Here is a 17,139-nt window from a genome sequence, read left to right on the forward strand (position 1 = left end):
TGGGGAGAGGTCCTAACCATCAGTAAGATACCGCCCGTCAGTAAAATTGACCAATCATCGCGTGCGTACTATGTGACACCACATACTACATCTTCACTTGTTGGTTATTTGCAGATTATGTCCCTTGAGGAAACAGACATTAGTTTAACCCCGCAAAGCAGTGCTGCTTTACATCGAGAAAGTTTGATGGCAGATGCATTGAGGTCACATGTCAAAAGCTACAGAAAAATGAAACTCAATGATTTCCTTGATTTTCCTGTGGCCTATCGGCAATCAGTGAAGTAGATATGGATTTATCTTCCGCTTCAGAGCGTACCAGGAGACGATATATTGCTGAAACTCGTGAAGTTGTAGTGGCTGTTCTCAAAACGTTGTCGCAGAGTCATGCCGCGGACTTGTGGGACGCACTGAGAACCTCAGACAAGATGTGCGAAGTCTTTAACCTCCCCAAACTCGAATTTGATGAGAAGAAAGCTTCCAGCGGAAGTAATGAGAAGTATATCAAAGCTCTTGCGGAGACATACGACAATGCATCCAGCAGAAATATCAAAAGACAAGTACTTTCTATCATAGCAGACCTGACCACCTATGAAGAAATCCGTAAATTTCTGCCAGGTTTAACGAAATATATGTTCTGTGAAGCACGAAAGCATCGATTGACGTGTGGACGTGGAGTTCCTGTGGTACAAAAGGCTGGAGTACGCACTAGAGTTGACATCAATCAGTTGGATCATTTTGTTAACTTCATAACTAGTCCCTACATTGTACAGGACCTGCCATTTGGCGAACGGTTCTTGAAGTTATCTTCTGGAGAGGTAATTCACACCCCTAACGTCATTAGGGTGTCAGTTAATGAGAGAATTATCGACCAGTATTTGCAATATTGTCAAGAAGGTGAAGCGACTCCACTCAGCAAGGGTACTCTTCGCCGTGTCCTGTCTGCTTGCAGTGCATCAGTAAGAAAATCCCTCCAAGGGCTAGACTACTTTATTTCAGAAGGAGGCAAGGCCTTCGACGATTTGCTGAAGTTGGTGGACAAGCTAATCGATTTTGGGATCCCATCAAATGTTGCTCAGGATCTTCAAAGAGGGCTTAAGTCAGGAAAGAGCTATCTTAAAAGTGATTTTAAGGTAAGGACAGTGATGACATGCTGAGGGGTTTGCATTCAGACCCTTCGTAAGGTGGGGGCCCCAAGCTCTTTCCTGTAAATAGCCTGAAAACACTTTCGCCGGCAATAAGGGAGCTTGGGGTCCGCTTTCATATGTCCGCGGAAACAGTGTCAGAATTAACTTGTAGTGAACGTTAAGGCGATCGTTATGTTGTAGAATGTTAGTTACCGCATACAAAACGCATGCTTGCTTCTGGTGCGCTGTTAACACCGACTAAATGGTACACTTAGCATGGAACACTGTAATTTTGGGTTAACGTAACGCGAACGAAAAGAATACATCTGTAAATTTCTAACAGACGTAGCATATATGCTGCAGTACCAAGAGTTAGATCTTGTGAAGATAGCTAATAACGTATCTACTCTGGAAAAAAAATAGCAGTTCTCAGAGCAAGTGTTGAACCAATAGCCTTAAACTAACAGGTCCAGGCTCTGAGGGCTTTTTTAAATAGCAATTTGTTGTTTTTCTGCAATCAGGTCAACGTCACCAGCTCGCGTGTTCCAGACCACTGCAGTAAATATTCCCTAAATGATCCCACAGATTCAAGTTTCCGAGGCAATTGCGACCACACCCATGATCTTCTCTGTGAGCGATGCGAAGGACTGAAAACTGTGCTATCTGGTATCCAGGCGGCAATTTTAAATAGTCCCTTTGAATCAGAAAACGAAAAAGACGATGCACTTCACGTGTTCCAAGAAGCCGTAACAGCTATCGAGAGCTGGAAAGCTCATCAACTGCGAGTTGTGAACCAGGATAAAGCACGTAGCGATGTAATCGACTGCCTGAGTGAAACAAACGTCTTGCTCATCCAAAACTGGGCAATGAAATTTCTCCCTCGGCTGTACCGTGAGTCACAGGGCGAATGGTTTGGAAAAAGAGGCATTTCCTGGCATATTACAGTCGCTTTAAGAAAGAAAAGTGGTGAGATTGAGACACAAGCATTCATCCACATAGTTAAACGTTGTGCCCAAGACAGTGCCTGCGTGACGACACTCATGGAACATGTTCTCACAACATTAAAGAGGGAGAACCCAGAAATAGAAAATGCATTTTTCCGTCAAGATAACGCTGGATGTTATCATTCTGCCAATACTGTTCTGGCTTGTAAGAACATCAGCAAGCGAAGTGGGATTTCCATTCGTCGCATGGACTTTTCTGACCCACAAGGAGGCAAAGGTCCATGTGACCGGTTTGCTGCCACAATGAAGAATCATGTGCGCTCTTACGTAAACGAAGGTCATGACGTAGTTACCCCTGAGCAGTTCCAGGAGGCACTGCTCTCGCATGGAGGAATTTCTGGCGCTAGAATTGCTTTGCTGCCTGATCCAGTTTGCGACAAACTTAACGCTAAGTGGCCAGGCATCAGTAAAGTGAACAATTTTGAGTTCTCATGTGAGGGGTTAAAAGTGTGGAGGGCATACCAAGTTGGTGAAGGAAAACTACTCCCGTGGTCTAAATTCGAAGGTAAAAATCGTAACTTTTAATTGTAGGGACTAGAGCGTGAGATTGGTATACATGAAAAGACACTAAACCTCAGGACAGCTCCCTACATGTAAGACAATGCAAGTTACCTTTTGTTCTATCACGGTGCTGGAAAAAATAATTCGTGCAATGATTGGAAAGTAACCGTAAATGGTGCATACAGGTTATATCGAACTAACATCCCACCGATAAGCCAATGGGATAAAGCCAATTTTGACGGCTCTTTTCTTTTCCTTTAAGGTATTGATGGTTCTATCACAGTTGTAACGGATGTGGTGTTTTCCGATGGTGGATTCCGTCCAGTGAAGCCACGAAAGGCAACTGAGAAATGTCAGTCATCCTGCAAGAGTGGAAAAAGCACTAGCCTCGCAGAGGAGCGAAGCGATAACGATGACGAAAACGAGAGATCAGGTGCTGAAGTTGAAAACGGAAGTGAAAAATTGTTTGCCTGCCCAAACGAAGGTTGTATTAAAACCTATCAACGCTTTGGTTCAATGGTTAACCACACGCTTTACGGTCAATGTGTGTTTCAGGCTGAGAGAGAGTCCCTTATTGATACAGCGAAGGTCCTGTACTGCAGAAAGCTCCTAGGTGAAAACAGTGCCCTCACGCCAACTACGGAAACAGCGGCAGCAAAGTCTTCGTTACCATCGCCACACAATGCACTGGATAAGGGCTGGGCGTTGAGATCAACCAAAACGTCCAAACCTTTCAGTGAGAAGCAGAGGCGTTTCCGCGAGGAAAAGTTCACAATCGGTGAGACGACAGGGAGAAAACTTGACCCCGTGACAGTAGCTCGACAAATGAGAGTGGCCAGGGGCAGCGATGGGCAGCGGCAGTTTACCCCTGAAGAACTACTGACTGCCAACCAGATTCAAGGCTTTTTTTCCCGCCGCGCAAAATCTAAGAATCAAACAGTGATTGAAGTTGAAGATGATTTCGTGGCAGCTGAAGTTGAAGATGCCATGGCAAGCGTGCGTAATGAAGTGATAAACCAAACGCAACCGATTCATCCAGTCACCTTTGACGGCTACAATCTTTGTGATCTTGTTGCTACAGGGAGGCTGTGTAAGCTTACAGTATCCGTTTTACGAGACATTTGTTGCCATTTTGAACCAGAGATGAGTTCAAAATCACAGCAATTGCCACGCCGAAAAGCACCATATGTGGAGATATTGGAGAAACATGTCCGAGCTTGTTCTTGTTTTGACACGCTACCTGCCAGCTGACCATTTCAATTGTGTCGCATACCTTGTTTAGTTTACCGCCAACCGTCCGTACTTCCAGTAGGATTATGCTATGCGAGAGGTTGCAACGACGGTCTTCCGATTCCTGGTGTACTAGCTTTAAGAATTCACATGATCATCCCTCTGAACGGGATATGTGGTACATGGGTTTTTACTGTATAAACGTTTCTTTAATACAGTGTTTCATTGTCACAGTAAGGGTCGAGAAACTATATTTTCTTACAACACCCTTAACGCTAGAGTCCAGTTTTAAATTTTTGTGCAGCGCCCATGCAGGTTTCATCATGGCACAGCTTAAAACACTATCAAATAGACGGGGCTCCCAAGGGAAACAGCAATACACTAATAAAAGACGGACCATGTCATCTTTGGGGACCGTCTTGTATTTTCTGAGAAAAAGTTGTTTTTGGCAAAAGTTATTTTTTGACCGTAAGTTCAGGAAAGCTTTTTCAGCATTTATTCCAAGATCCCAACAGCAGCAAGCTAGGGTCAGGAAATGTTAATTTTCTTTGGCTCGTTTTACTTCCCTCCTCCTGTCCATTGCGGAAAATTACACCACTCGACCCCCCTCCCCCCACCCCCCCTCTCCTCTCCCCCAATGATAAAATAATGTTATCCTCTGGTTGTTCGTTTCAAGTGCTGGTTGATAATCAGTAGTGCCGGTGGGACAAGTCTTTTTACAACCTAAATGAACACCAAACTTCAATTGTGCTTCAGAACAATTATCGATGTGCACAAGATGAGTGAAGACTTGAGCTAACTCAAATAATGTAGATAGATTCATGAACTGCGTTCAATCAATACGCGACAAAGAAGTAAGTGTACCTAATTGAGAGTGTTTGTTTACTTTAGGCCGAGATTATTGACATCGTACGCATTGAATTAGAATTTAGACATTCAACTGTACATGACCTCGAGACATATTTCGCTGTTTTGCTACCTCAATACGGATATAGTTTCGCCAGCTTAAAGATAGCGCGTACCGGGCGTATTTGAGATATGAAATTTTTACAGGAGCGCGGTTCGATCGTTCCCCTTCTAAATAAGATTTGTTTCAATGGTTTGTTTATTTACATTAGTGAAAGCAGAACCTCTTCGATAAATCACTCGAAGGATATTGCAAGTACAAATAAAGTAGTAAAGTCAGTAAATGGCTGTTTCGAAGGGAAATATGCTAACATTTGGACACGATTATCATGTTAAACTTTACATATTTTCCTTTGCACAAAGGTCATACTTGTTTAATATTTTTCTCTCGTGCTGAAGAAGTTGCCCATTTTTTTATTTCTCCTGGTAAATCTGCTATGACAGTTTTACATCCAGGTTAAATAGTTCACTGTTAATCGACATAACATGGGAGATATCGGCCTTTCGATTTACAGTATATTTATGTGTCTCAAAAGTATCCTGGAAGTACACTACAACTTTTCACTCGAACATGACCAAAACTTTTTATTTCAAAGACGTATTTCACACAGATCGTGAGTAGGAAGATAGCTCTTAAAGGCGATATTAATGGATTTTGGTTAAAGATTATGGTAAGCTGGAAGGGAGGATGATAAGAAGTCGTGTGATCCGCCATATTGGCTCCCCTTCGGAACCGACAGAAACCGGCCATGTTCAGAACTCCCAAAATAAAATGTACCAGAACTTTGAAACATCCATTTCGTAGTTAGGACCCCAAAGCAAGACTACATGCAAAATTTCAGCCAAATCTGTGAGGTACCGTGGCCGCGACCTTTTAATATTACTCGAATCTTACAGAGTATGACTCTTAAATTTGTCATCAGAAAATTCATCCATAAAACAGCATGAGACAGAATAAATAATCAGAAAGAAAGAATAAAACAAATTCATGAATATCGGTAAGAATTAGAAAAGTCCATTCATCACACAATCAAAAGAAAAAGCAACATCACAAAAAAAAAAGTTAAGCATATCTCTGATTAATAATAATAATAATAATAATAATAATAATAATAATAATAATAATAATAATAATAATAATAATAATAATAATAATAATAATAATAATAATAATAATATTTGTGTCTTGAGAATGCATAAGATCAATGGAAAGCTTGTATTCTTTGTAGGGAATGTGAAGAGGAGTTGAAAGATCATACTCCGAGCTAGAACAAACACAGGAATTGAAGAAAAAGGGGTGCTATCAAGGCTACGCTATCAAGGCTACGCAACCTAATCTCATCCAAGACCAAGCTTCAACTGTACCTAACAGCAATTCTCCCTCATCTGACGTATTGTCAGATCGTATGGCATTTTGTTAAACAATCTGAGAGGCGAAAACTGGAGAGACTGCAAGAACGCACTCTAAGAGTAATTTACAACACTTATGACGATCATCTACACTGTGCAAAGCTGCCCTCTCTCTACAACAGGCGGCTTCAAGACATTGTAACTTTAATGTATAAAGTTAGAAATGGCTTGGCGCCTGATTACATAGTTGAACTTTTTAATACTGCCAACAAAGGTTACTCCTTGAGAAATGCTGACCTTGAAATACCTTGCTACCCTACAGTAAGAAACGGAAAACATTCGATCAGATATCAGGGTCAATATCTTTTGTCCAGACTACCCTTAAGCGATAGACAGCGACAGTCACTGGACAATTTTAGAAAAAACATTAGGGCACTTGCATCAAATGCAATTTATGCACCACCTAGCCAGCTTCGCAATGAAATCTAATCTTATTTTATCTCTCTTTGTCCAGTGACTGCCGAATTGTTTAGCTGATACCAAGTAATTATAGACTTGTCAATATTTTAGATTAGTCGAGACTAAGTAATTATAAACTTGTAAATATTTAGATTTTCTCTAAATCAAGCAATTTTAAATTTGTAAATATTTTGGAGTGTTGGCTTTTTTAAATTTATTTTTATTTTATTTTATTTTTCTTTAATTTTCTATGTGGAAAGTTGAAATTCTTTTAGTGTCCACAATTAGCGTATATTTAGCTAAATACTTTGACACTTAAAGTTCATTCATTCATTTATTCCTGATGTTGTACTAGGTGTACACACTAGCATCATGCATGCATACGACAAGTGGTCTCCAGAAAAGTATGCAGAGTAAAGAAACAACAAGAACGGGGATTAGATCTAGCATGCATTGTGCCACAATGCAGAAGAAACCAGCCCTCATCTACTATGTGGCTGCTCTGCTATAGCTCAAACAATCCATAAGTCGAGGCATGATAAAATCTTAACAGCGCTATACCACTTCCTATTATCATTATACAGCATGGAAAACGATGACTCCAAAGCCTAGTATAAACAAGCTATCCCCAAAAGAAGTATTGAAAATGACCAAGCGCTATCTAGAACAAATACTCTGGGATACAGCCATCCACATAGATAAAACACCAGAGAATGGAGCAATAAGCCATATATGACCCTCTACGATAAGAAAAACAAGAAGATCATACTTAAGGAAGGAACTGTGTGCAACGTAGCACAAATCAACGACAGGGATGAGTATAAGAAGAGAAAGTACCTGGACCTACGACTAGGATTACGCAAGGTTTACCCTGACTACGAGATCAAGTAAATCAAATATAATGTTTAACTTCCTGGGAGATTTCAACAACACCCTAGAGAAAGGACTTTCTGACCTAACCCACAAGAACGAAACCAACAAACTGGTAACCAACTGCCAGAAATTGATCATCACACAAAACTGTGCAGTCATCAAGAAACTCTACAGTTTGGTTTCAAAAATTGTAAATGGAAAGATATTAATAAAATCTATAATAATAATAATAATAATAATAATAATAATAAAAGAAGAAGAAGAAGAAGAAGAAGAATAACATCCTGCTACCCCTCAACGACGACAGAAGGATGGTCAAAGAAGGTTGTTTGAGCGTTACATTAGGAGTGTATCAGAGGATACAGAAAGAGACTGGTAGATCTGTGAAGAGACCGTAACACCAAGGAAAGAGCTCAAAGCTCAAAGAAGTTACCAATCAGAGATTGGCTTATCAAGTACGCCAGATTGAAACCAAGAAGTGGCGAGAGACTGTGGAACCAGGGGAAATAGCTCTGAGAGAAAAAAAATAATATTAAGAAAATGAAACTACAAAGCATATTGCCACAGACTTACCAGATTATGAAAAATCATCTGTTACCCAAGAAGAACACCGAGAGAATCCTCTGCGAAAGGATTCTGGAAGTCTTGAACAGGGAGTAGAATTACCATCAATGAAGTCAAGTGATTAAGTATAGCTGAAAGCAAAGTTAATGAAGCTCTCAGGAGGATTCAAACCCAAAACATCACTGAGCTGAATTCTTTAGTGTACGTATCTGTCACTACAAAAAGAATTACAGCGCACTCGTGCGCACTCAAGACGAGTGCGCTGTCCTGGAAATAGGAACAGAGTATATCTACCAGACGACTATCACATCAGGAAAGTAAAAGAGGAGGCTCTAAATACCGGTCATCACTTATTTCCATCCCTCAAACTGACATTTCCCTTTTTATTCAACTTATACGACGTACAGTCTACTTTAGACTTCAAATCTACTTCAACGAAACAAAGATTTTAAACAAGCTGAGAAGATTCACAATAGGCGAGGCAAAGAGTTGAACCAGGATCGATGGCTTCATCTTGCAGTTTCCGATATCCACTAGACTAACGAGACAACAGCCCGGAAAATCGAAAATCGAAAATCGAATGTCCAATGTCAGTTTGAGGGATGGAAATTAGTGTTGACCCTAAATACCTTGGCATTTTACAATTGGACCAGCCGGACTCTTAACACCAGCATAAAGGGCAAAATAACATCGGAGTATGTCAGAAGAGTTAAAAAGTTGGATAGATCCAAACTGACCTCGATACGAACGCACTGCAATGCCAACACCACGGTGTAAGAGGTAGCAGCAAAGTGCGGGGTAAGTCATGCACAAGCAATAGCTGAAAGAGTAATAGAGTGGTCTCGCGAAAACAGGGTTCAACCAAACGCCGATAAGTGCAAAGAACTCAGGATCTTCTTTGCCAAGGGGAAAAGAGTCTTTGATCCTCTCATCACAGAAGGGAAGAAGATAGAGTTAGTTACTAGTGCAAAGCTACTTGGCCTTATAATAGCGAATGATCTAACATGGAATGACCATGTAACTGAGATAACCAAAAAGGCCCGTAAGAGACTCTATTTTCTAACTCAGTTAAAAAGAGAGGGAGTTCCGAAACAAGATCTAGCACTGTTTTATGTATCGTGCGAGAGGTCTGTTGTAGATTACGCAGCATGTCTTTTTCAAGGGTCTCCCCAAGTCCGTAAAGAACGAGCTGACAGGGCTCGAGAAAAGAGCAATGTCAATAATAACCTCGGGAAAGTGCAACTTAGCTTGGCAATAAAGGTGGGGGTAACACCCATTTTAGAGCAACATTACGTACTATGTAGCAAGATTTTTGATAACATTGTCAGTGTCCCAAATCATAAACTGGATGCGCTCCTTCCTGCAGTCTATGACAACTCGCGCTATAATCTAAGACGACAGCGCAATTTTAATATGCCAAAGCTTTGTACGAACAGAACAAGTAATACTTTTATATATGCGATGTCGAAATAGTCTGGGTTGTAGTTTTATCCCACTTACATTCATATATATATTTTTTTCAACGCAAATACATGATATAGAATTTTTAATATTAGCCTATAATTAGTTTTTAACTTCTTCTCCTAATGTCTTATACGTTTAAAATTAACATACTTAAGTAAGATTCCATTCCAATTGGAACGTAACCTATATCTACCCTCATTCTTAATATTAATAAGTTCTGTTATATACCCTGGAGCAAAACCCTTAATAGCCTTATATACTAAAAGTAAAATTTTAAATTCTATTCCTGAATGTAACAGGCAGCCAGTACTTAGATTCGTTATATATTAATCTGGCTGCAACGTTTTGGACCCTTTGAATTTTATGTATTTGATAGGCTGGTAGGCCAAAACGAAGGCTATTGCAATAGTCTATACGACCACTAACAAAAGCATGAATCAGCTTCTCAGCAGATGCTCTAGACAAGTACTTTCTAATTTTCCTAAAGTTATACAAGTAGTAGAATGCTAATGAACAAGTCTTTTTTTTTTTTTTTTTTTTTCTTTTTCTTTTTTTTTTAATAATTATTATTATTTTTAACAACATAAAACATAATACACTACTTAACAAACTTAAAAGAAGAAAAACGTTACAAACAGATTACAATATTACTTCACAGTGATCGATAAGTGGGTACCTATTACTTCTCAAAAGGGGGGGAGGCAAAACGGATTAGATAACAAATTACCTGACAATAGCCAGAAAAAAAAATAACAGAGGGGCGAAAAAAGGAGAAAAACATTCAGACAGTCACAGCGACTGAATTATTTTGTGCCACTTATTTTCAAATGCTTTTTGCCTTCCTATTGTGACTGAGATCTGTTTTTCTAACTGTAAATTACTTTTAATCTGATAAAGGTATTCTAATATCGAAGGCTTAGTATTGTTGAACTTACATCTAAAAATATAGTACCTAGCTAAAAGTAAACAGTGGTTAACTAAAATTCCACCTTTTTCCTCAACAAGACCCATGAACAAGTCTTGTTGACATGTGAGTTCATTGACAATGTGGAATCAAACCACACTCCCAAGTTCCTAACAGATGACGTAGGTGTTATTTCAAACTGACCAATAGTAATGTTGTTAAGTTGAACTTTGGCGAGCTGTTGTTTGGTGCCAATCACAACAAACTCAGTTTTGTAATCGTTAAGAAGAAGTTTATCAGTAGTCATCCACAATCTGATATCATTAACACATCTTTCCACGGCCGCAACAGCTTCGTCTTGACCAGTCTCATCATTAGGACTAAACGAGACATAGAGCTGTGTATCGTCCGCATGGCAATGTACCGTTGGTAGGTGATGTTTAACTACATCAAATAGTTTACTAGCATAAACAGTAAAGAGCAGCGGACCGAGACACGAACCTTGAAGTACTCCAAAGTTCAACTTAAAGCTACTAGATTGTGTTGTATTGATTAAGATACGCTGGCATCTTTCGTCAAGATACGAACGCAACCATTCAATTACTGTTCCAGATACTGCAAATTTAGAGCTGAGTCGCTTCAACAAGATGTCATGGTCAACTGTATTGAAAGCAGAACTCAGGTCTAACAAAATTAATAAAGTAAGATGTTGCTTATTCATATTCAATAGGATATCATTTTTAACTCTTAATAAAGATGTTTCAGTGCTGAAGTATCGTCTGTATGATGACTGATAAGGCGGATACAGATTATTAGTGCACACATGCTTTTGAACCTGTTTAAAAACAGCCCGCTCAGTTAACTTTGACGTAAATGGTAAGTTGCAGACAGGACGAAAATTTTTGAATTGACAATCCAGGCCAGGCTTCTTCAGAAGTGGTAATACCAAGGCTTCCTTCCATGCTTTTGGGAATTCACCAGATTGTAAAGGTGTTAATTAGCGTAGTGACAACAGGAAGCAGAACATCACATTGATTAAACAGGAAGCAGAACATCACATTGATTAACCAGCCAAGATGGCATAAGATCCAATAAACATGACCTTAGTGAGGACTGCTGCATTATCAACTTCACGTCATTCTCTGTAAGTTTATCAAATTCACGTATATAGTGAACCGTAGGAGCCACATGAGGTATCGACGTCTCATGTTCACAGCTAGAATGAATATTATCCAATCGATTCCTTATATCCAAAACTTTCTGTACAAAAAATTTTCCTATATTCCATGCGAATTGTTTCTCATCAAAGGTAGGTGGTAAAGCGTTGCAAGGTTTTCAATTAAGAAAACTCTTACTAGCCTTAAACAATTTCCGTTGATCACAACTATTTTCCTCAATAAAATTAGTATAGAAATCCTTACGTGCTTTGTTCATCAATGATACTACAGCATTTCTTTTTACTTTAAAGATCGTGAGATCAACAGCATTTTTCGTCTTTCGCCATTTCTTCTCTGCTCTTTTTCCTTCCCGTTTAGCTTCCCTTATTTCTTCATTAAACCACGGAACACGAGGTCTTACCACAATTGTCTTGGTCAACAACGGTGCGTGTTTGTCTAATGTAGCTGTGAAAGTTTTATCATAACAAGAAACTAGTTCATCAAGAGAATTCGGATGGTTTGTACATAAGTCAGATTTAGCCAAGTCAGACTGAAAATCCTGAATATTAATAGCTTTATACTTTCCATACGAAACAGTCTTGACAGAAAGAGAAGGTTTTACGCTATTCAACTTGAAAAGAACAACCCCATGGTCTGAGATGTAACTATCTACACGAGGAGAGTCTCGAACTACATCATCTGATAGTCTAGTTATGACTAATTCCAATGTGTGCCCAAAGATATGCGTTGGTTCTTCAACATGCTATTTTAGTCCCAAAGACTCAATCATATCCATTAATTTAGTCGCATCGTTGTCATTTGAATCATCCACGTGGATGTTAAAATCACCAAGATTTAGTATAATAATTTCATCATTTGATAACAAGAGTGTTTCAATATATTCTAAAAATTCATTTAAAAATGTCCCAATCGTAACTTTATGTTCGTCCGAATAAGGCGGTCGGTAGATAATAGCAATACGTAGGTTGTGATGTTTTGATTGTACTAACCCCTCCGAATATTCAAATGACGTTTTCTCTCCGGCTTCGATCTTCTTGGCGGCTAGTGAGTCACGATAAAGCAGAGCAGTGCCGCCTCCACGTCCAGTGGATCGAGGATGATCAGCTAGATAATAACCTTCAGGACAGGCTGAACATCTAATGGTGTCGTCATTTACGTTAAGCCATGTTTCGGTTATGATGAGCAAATATGACAGGGATGTCCATTTTGACTGGTGCATTCGGAACCATCTCGAAGAAAGCGAAGACCTGACGTCATTGGAAGTACAAAGTTGTCTCGGAACTGCTTAAGACTGAGAAGAACATAAGAGAACTGGAGACAATCGTATGATGACAGTAATGATGATGATCGTGATTTATTATATAGATAGTGATGAAATACCCGGATTTTTCCTTTTACTAAAAAATCATATCTTCACCGCGCGCAGTGAACATATCATTCTTGTCTTTCACATGTGAGAATATACGTTTCCTCATGGTAACGGACACGATTAGTTAATAAAACGCGAGCGTCCTCTTCATTGTAAGGTACTTTTGTGCTTTAATATAATTAGTCCCTACTACATTAACATTTTTATTGCAAATTTTACATTATCGTGATTTGTTCATAACTTTCATGTCTTGTTTCATGTTACACAACATGCGTGTTTTAACGGTTGGTGACCACTTTTTCATCATTTGGAAAATGGGTAAAACAAGTTGTTTTAAATCTGGACATTTCATCAATATCTATATCATAAACAAAACATTGCATGGCCCCTTCGGGATACGAATTCTATCTTCGTATCCTCGCGCGGCCATGTCATATCCTCCAAGATATAATAATAAAAATAATACTGAGACAAATCGTGGGAGATCTGAATTCAAGAGGATTGGAGACAAATCCAGTGCGTTGTTAAATAAGATAAGATACAGTAATTTCTTTAAATGAAATGAAATTAATGTATATTTGAAGTACAGGTTACTGACGCCGAGTGAGAAGTGATCCTCGTACTTTGCTGAAGAATTTAAGCAATTGCCACTTTTTATAAACATCTGAAAATTTCAGGTGGTTCCAACGGGATTCGAGCCATGACCTCTGCGATACCGCTGCAATGCTCTGTCAATTGAGCTAGGAAGCCACACAGTTGAAAGCAGGTCAATTTGTTGGGCTCATTTGTTCCCGTCAAGAACTCGATGAATGAAATGAAATAAAAAGAATGTGTATTTGAAGTGCGGGTTATAGACGAGTGAGAAGTCATCCTCGCACTTTGCCGGACAATTTAAAGTGCTAGAGCAGTTTTCAATTGAGTGTCGTAAAACCAAAACCAAAGTAGTTACTTTGGCCAATCAAAAAGGACGGAGACCATCCAGTAAACCAATCAAAACTCGAAGTAATTACACGTAGCCGTCACAAAGCGCGGGAAAATGTGCACGCGCGAGCCACAATTGGTTTTGGTTTCACTTTTGATTGGTTGAAAAAGTGGAGCTAGAACTTTGAACCAATCACTGAGTGAAGTAATCATAAACCAAAGTAATTCACTAATTACTTTCGACACTCAATTGAAAACCGCTCTACCATGACCATTTGGATTTCAAAAGTTTGTTAACTAAACACTACTTGGCCCAAGTGTTACGCCTTAATTTCAAAGACATCTCCTTATTCACTGGATGAAATAATGCATTTGATTATATTTGGCTTTAAGAAAAATATGAGACAAATCTGATATTATATTTGCCCTGGTTGTGAAGACAACAAATGTGGGATAAATATAATTTCATATTTGTCCCTGATAAATGCAGGACAAATACTGTTTGAAATTGAAGCCATATTTAGGCTTAGTACAAATATAAGACAAACTAAACAAATGTATTAAAAAATGAAAACCACAAGCTAAGGCTTCAATAAATCTGTCATCTCCAATTTTCCTGCTTCATGGTCCTCATGTATAGAAATGATATTACGTACGTTAATCCAACAAAGTGGGGCAGCGATAAACAGAGATCTGAGGCGGACCATTTTATTAAACAAACCGCCATGGAGACAAACACGGGAATCTCTTGCTAATATTTTCATGGAGCAAATTGAAACAAAGTTAATCCAACAAAGTGGGACAGCGATAAAACAGAGATCCGAGGCGGACCATTTTATTAAAAAAGCTAACAAATCCTCCCTCAAGTAAAGCTATGATCTTCGCAGTTATGAACGCAATTTCTGCAATTGCGTAGAGAAGCCTGAAAAATTTAGGACTTCAACGGGGTTTGAACCCGTGACCTCGCGATTCCGGTGCAACGCTCTAACCAACTGAGCTATGAAGCCCCTGACGTTGGGAGCTGGTCATTTGTGGCTTCTGTACGCAATTGCAGAAATTGCGTTCATAACTGCGAAGATCATAGCTTTACTTGATTTCATATCCGCAGTTCATATATGATTCATTTCATATAGCATTTCATCATTGATTCATTCCTCACGGGACCATTAGAACTCACAAATGACCAGCTCCCAACGTCAGTGGCTTCATAGCTCAGTTTGTTAGAGCGTCGCACCGGAATCACAAACCCCGTTGAAGTCCTGAAATTTTCAGGCTTCTCTTCGCAATTGCAGAAATTGCGTTCATAACTGCGAAGATCATAGCTTTACTTGATTTCATATCCGCAGTTTATATATGATTCATTTCATATACCATTTGATCCTTAAATTCCTCCCTACCAACAAATTCACGGCCGAAATATCAAAGAACGAAATCAGGTTGCTCGACACAGTGGTATATTAATTAAAGAGGAACGATTTAAACACGAATCCATCACGGACATTCAAACTGATTACAAGCCGACTGAAACCTTTCAATAGGCCCTTTGTATGACCGTGTCACATGACCTTGTCAATCGTAAAATGTGGTCGTGATTTCTGCCAGAAATGGAGTTAGCACGACCCTGCCGGGGCGACCTTGAAGACCACACTGAAGGACTCCTTTCAGGCTTGCTACTAACTTCCTATTTTAAATCAGTCCCAAAAGTATGACACAGTGGTATTTGAATCTTTAAGTCAGATTGCCCAAAACCCACAAGAAAATTAGACACACCACCCCACCCCCTACTTTTCTTACAGAATTTTAAATAAAGACTGATTGTTACTTTCCGTCATGCTCTGTGCACTGTTGATTTTGTGCATCGTACTCACAAACAACAGTTTGGTCCCATTTGCGATTGCAAACATGCTATCTGACCTGGACAAAGAAATGAAAGTCAAAAATCCGATATTTCTGTTGATATACAGGATTCAACCACTAGGGTTCATCGTGAATGAAGAAGAAAGCACGTATTTTAAGCAGTTAACCAGTGGTTGACTGCTTATTTGTAGTATTTGCATTCAGATGCAAAACTTTAATATTTAGAAAAACATGATTTGTTTTGCAACGCTCTGGAAGATACATTGTTAAGGAGAAACAAAGAGACAAAAGATACGAATTTTAAAGTCAGAATCGATGAGAACGTTCTATCAAGATTACAGATTTTGAAACTTAATGGGAGCGCTTTCTTTAAAAGGAAAAGGAAGGCAGTCGGTGATTGAATGTGCACATGAGTACCACTTGCAGAATTGGGCTCGTGTCTTTTCGTTGTTCTCTTGCTAAATGATGTCAAGAGTTATTTAGCTTGTGAAGTAAGGAGTATCTATTTCATAAAATTCGCTCAGTTCTTTGTTTCTTGTCTTAACTTCCTAATAGAAATCCCCAGTGCAAAACAAATCCTTGCGCAAAAAACGGAAAAAGAAAAAACGAAAATGAATTGCGCAATCTTAATATTCAAATTTTTGGAGGTACAGTAATTACGTATTTGTTCAAGCGATAACAAGTCAAGACACGTCTAGACATACGGTCGCCAATATTTCTTGCGGGCACAAAAACGAAAGAAAGCAGAAACTTGGACCAACTCTGGTTATCATCGGATCTTTTCGAAAAATATCCACTCAACGCCAGCGTCTACCCCCACTAGGCGAACAAGAAAGCAGGCATCAAACCTGGCTTGAAGAAATAACTGAAGACAAGAGATTATTATTATATAATCTCTTGTTGAAGAATATATAATTACTTGTGCAAATCCGGGTGAAGTTGACGGACGAAGTACCAAGCTTACAGACAAACAACCAATCCTGCAATATGTCAGAAACATCTGAAATCTGGAAAGGGTGAGTAAATAAACCTCGAAATGCGTGTGTCTTGCTTAGCTTACGTTCATATTTATGATGCTGTGATCATGAACTTGAAGGGCTGCCTGTCAGAATCGAGAATCGAATCGTCCGTCAACGACCATTGTGGTGGATCGCTCATATTTTGCCCAAAAATACCCTTAGGTGAACTGTCTTCAAAAATCATATTTGCTAGTTCCAGCGATTTTTCTTTTTTTGGGAATTCGAGAAAATTTGCAAACGCGGGTAAGTGCGGTTTTCTGTTTGTGGAATTGTCCAAAATTTGGAGCCATAACCAAGCAACTGTCAAGTCTTAAACTGAATTTAATTGGCACCAACCTTAACACGACATAAAAAACAACCATTCGTATCCATTTCTACTTCGATTTAACAAATTGATGTCAGTTTTTCATGCGTCT

General features: G+C 39.1%; 1 protein-coding gene and 1 pseudogene across 1 annotated transcript in view; both read left to right on the top strand.

Moving 5' to 3' along the window:
- The first annotated feature begins 7,758 nt into the window (after positions 1 to 7,758).
- Positions 7,759 to 9,484, top strand: LOC138031988 (uncharacterized; annotated as a pseudogene).
- A 6,937-nt stretch (positions 9,485 to 16,421) lies between these two features.
- LOC138032515 (stimulated by retinoic acid gene 6 protein-like) overlaps positions 16,422 to 17,139 on the top strand; it is a 62,660-nt gene continuing 61,942 nt past the window's right edge. The window contains exon 1 of the mRNA XM_068880214.1: positions 16,422 to 16,720. Coding sequence (XP_068736315.1) covers positions 16,692 to 16,720 — 29 coding nt within the window. The 5' untranslated portion in view covers positions 16,422 to 16,691. The remainder of the gene's footprint in view (positions 16,721 to 17,139) is intronic.

Source organism: Montipora capricornis, chromosome 14 (assembly GCF_036669925.1).
Source record: "Montipora capricornis isolate CH-2021 chromosome 14, ASM3666992v2, whole genome shotgun sequence".
Classification (NCBI taxonomy): domain Eukaryota; kingdom Metazoa; phylum Cnidaria; class Anthozoa; order Scleractinia; family Acroporidae; genus Montipora; species Montipora capricornis.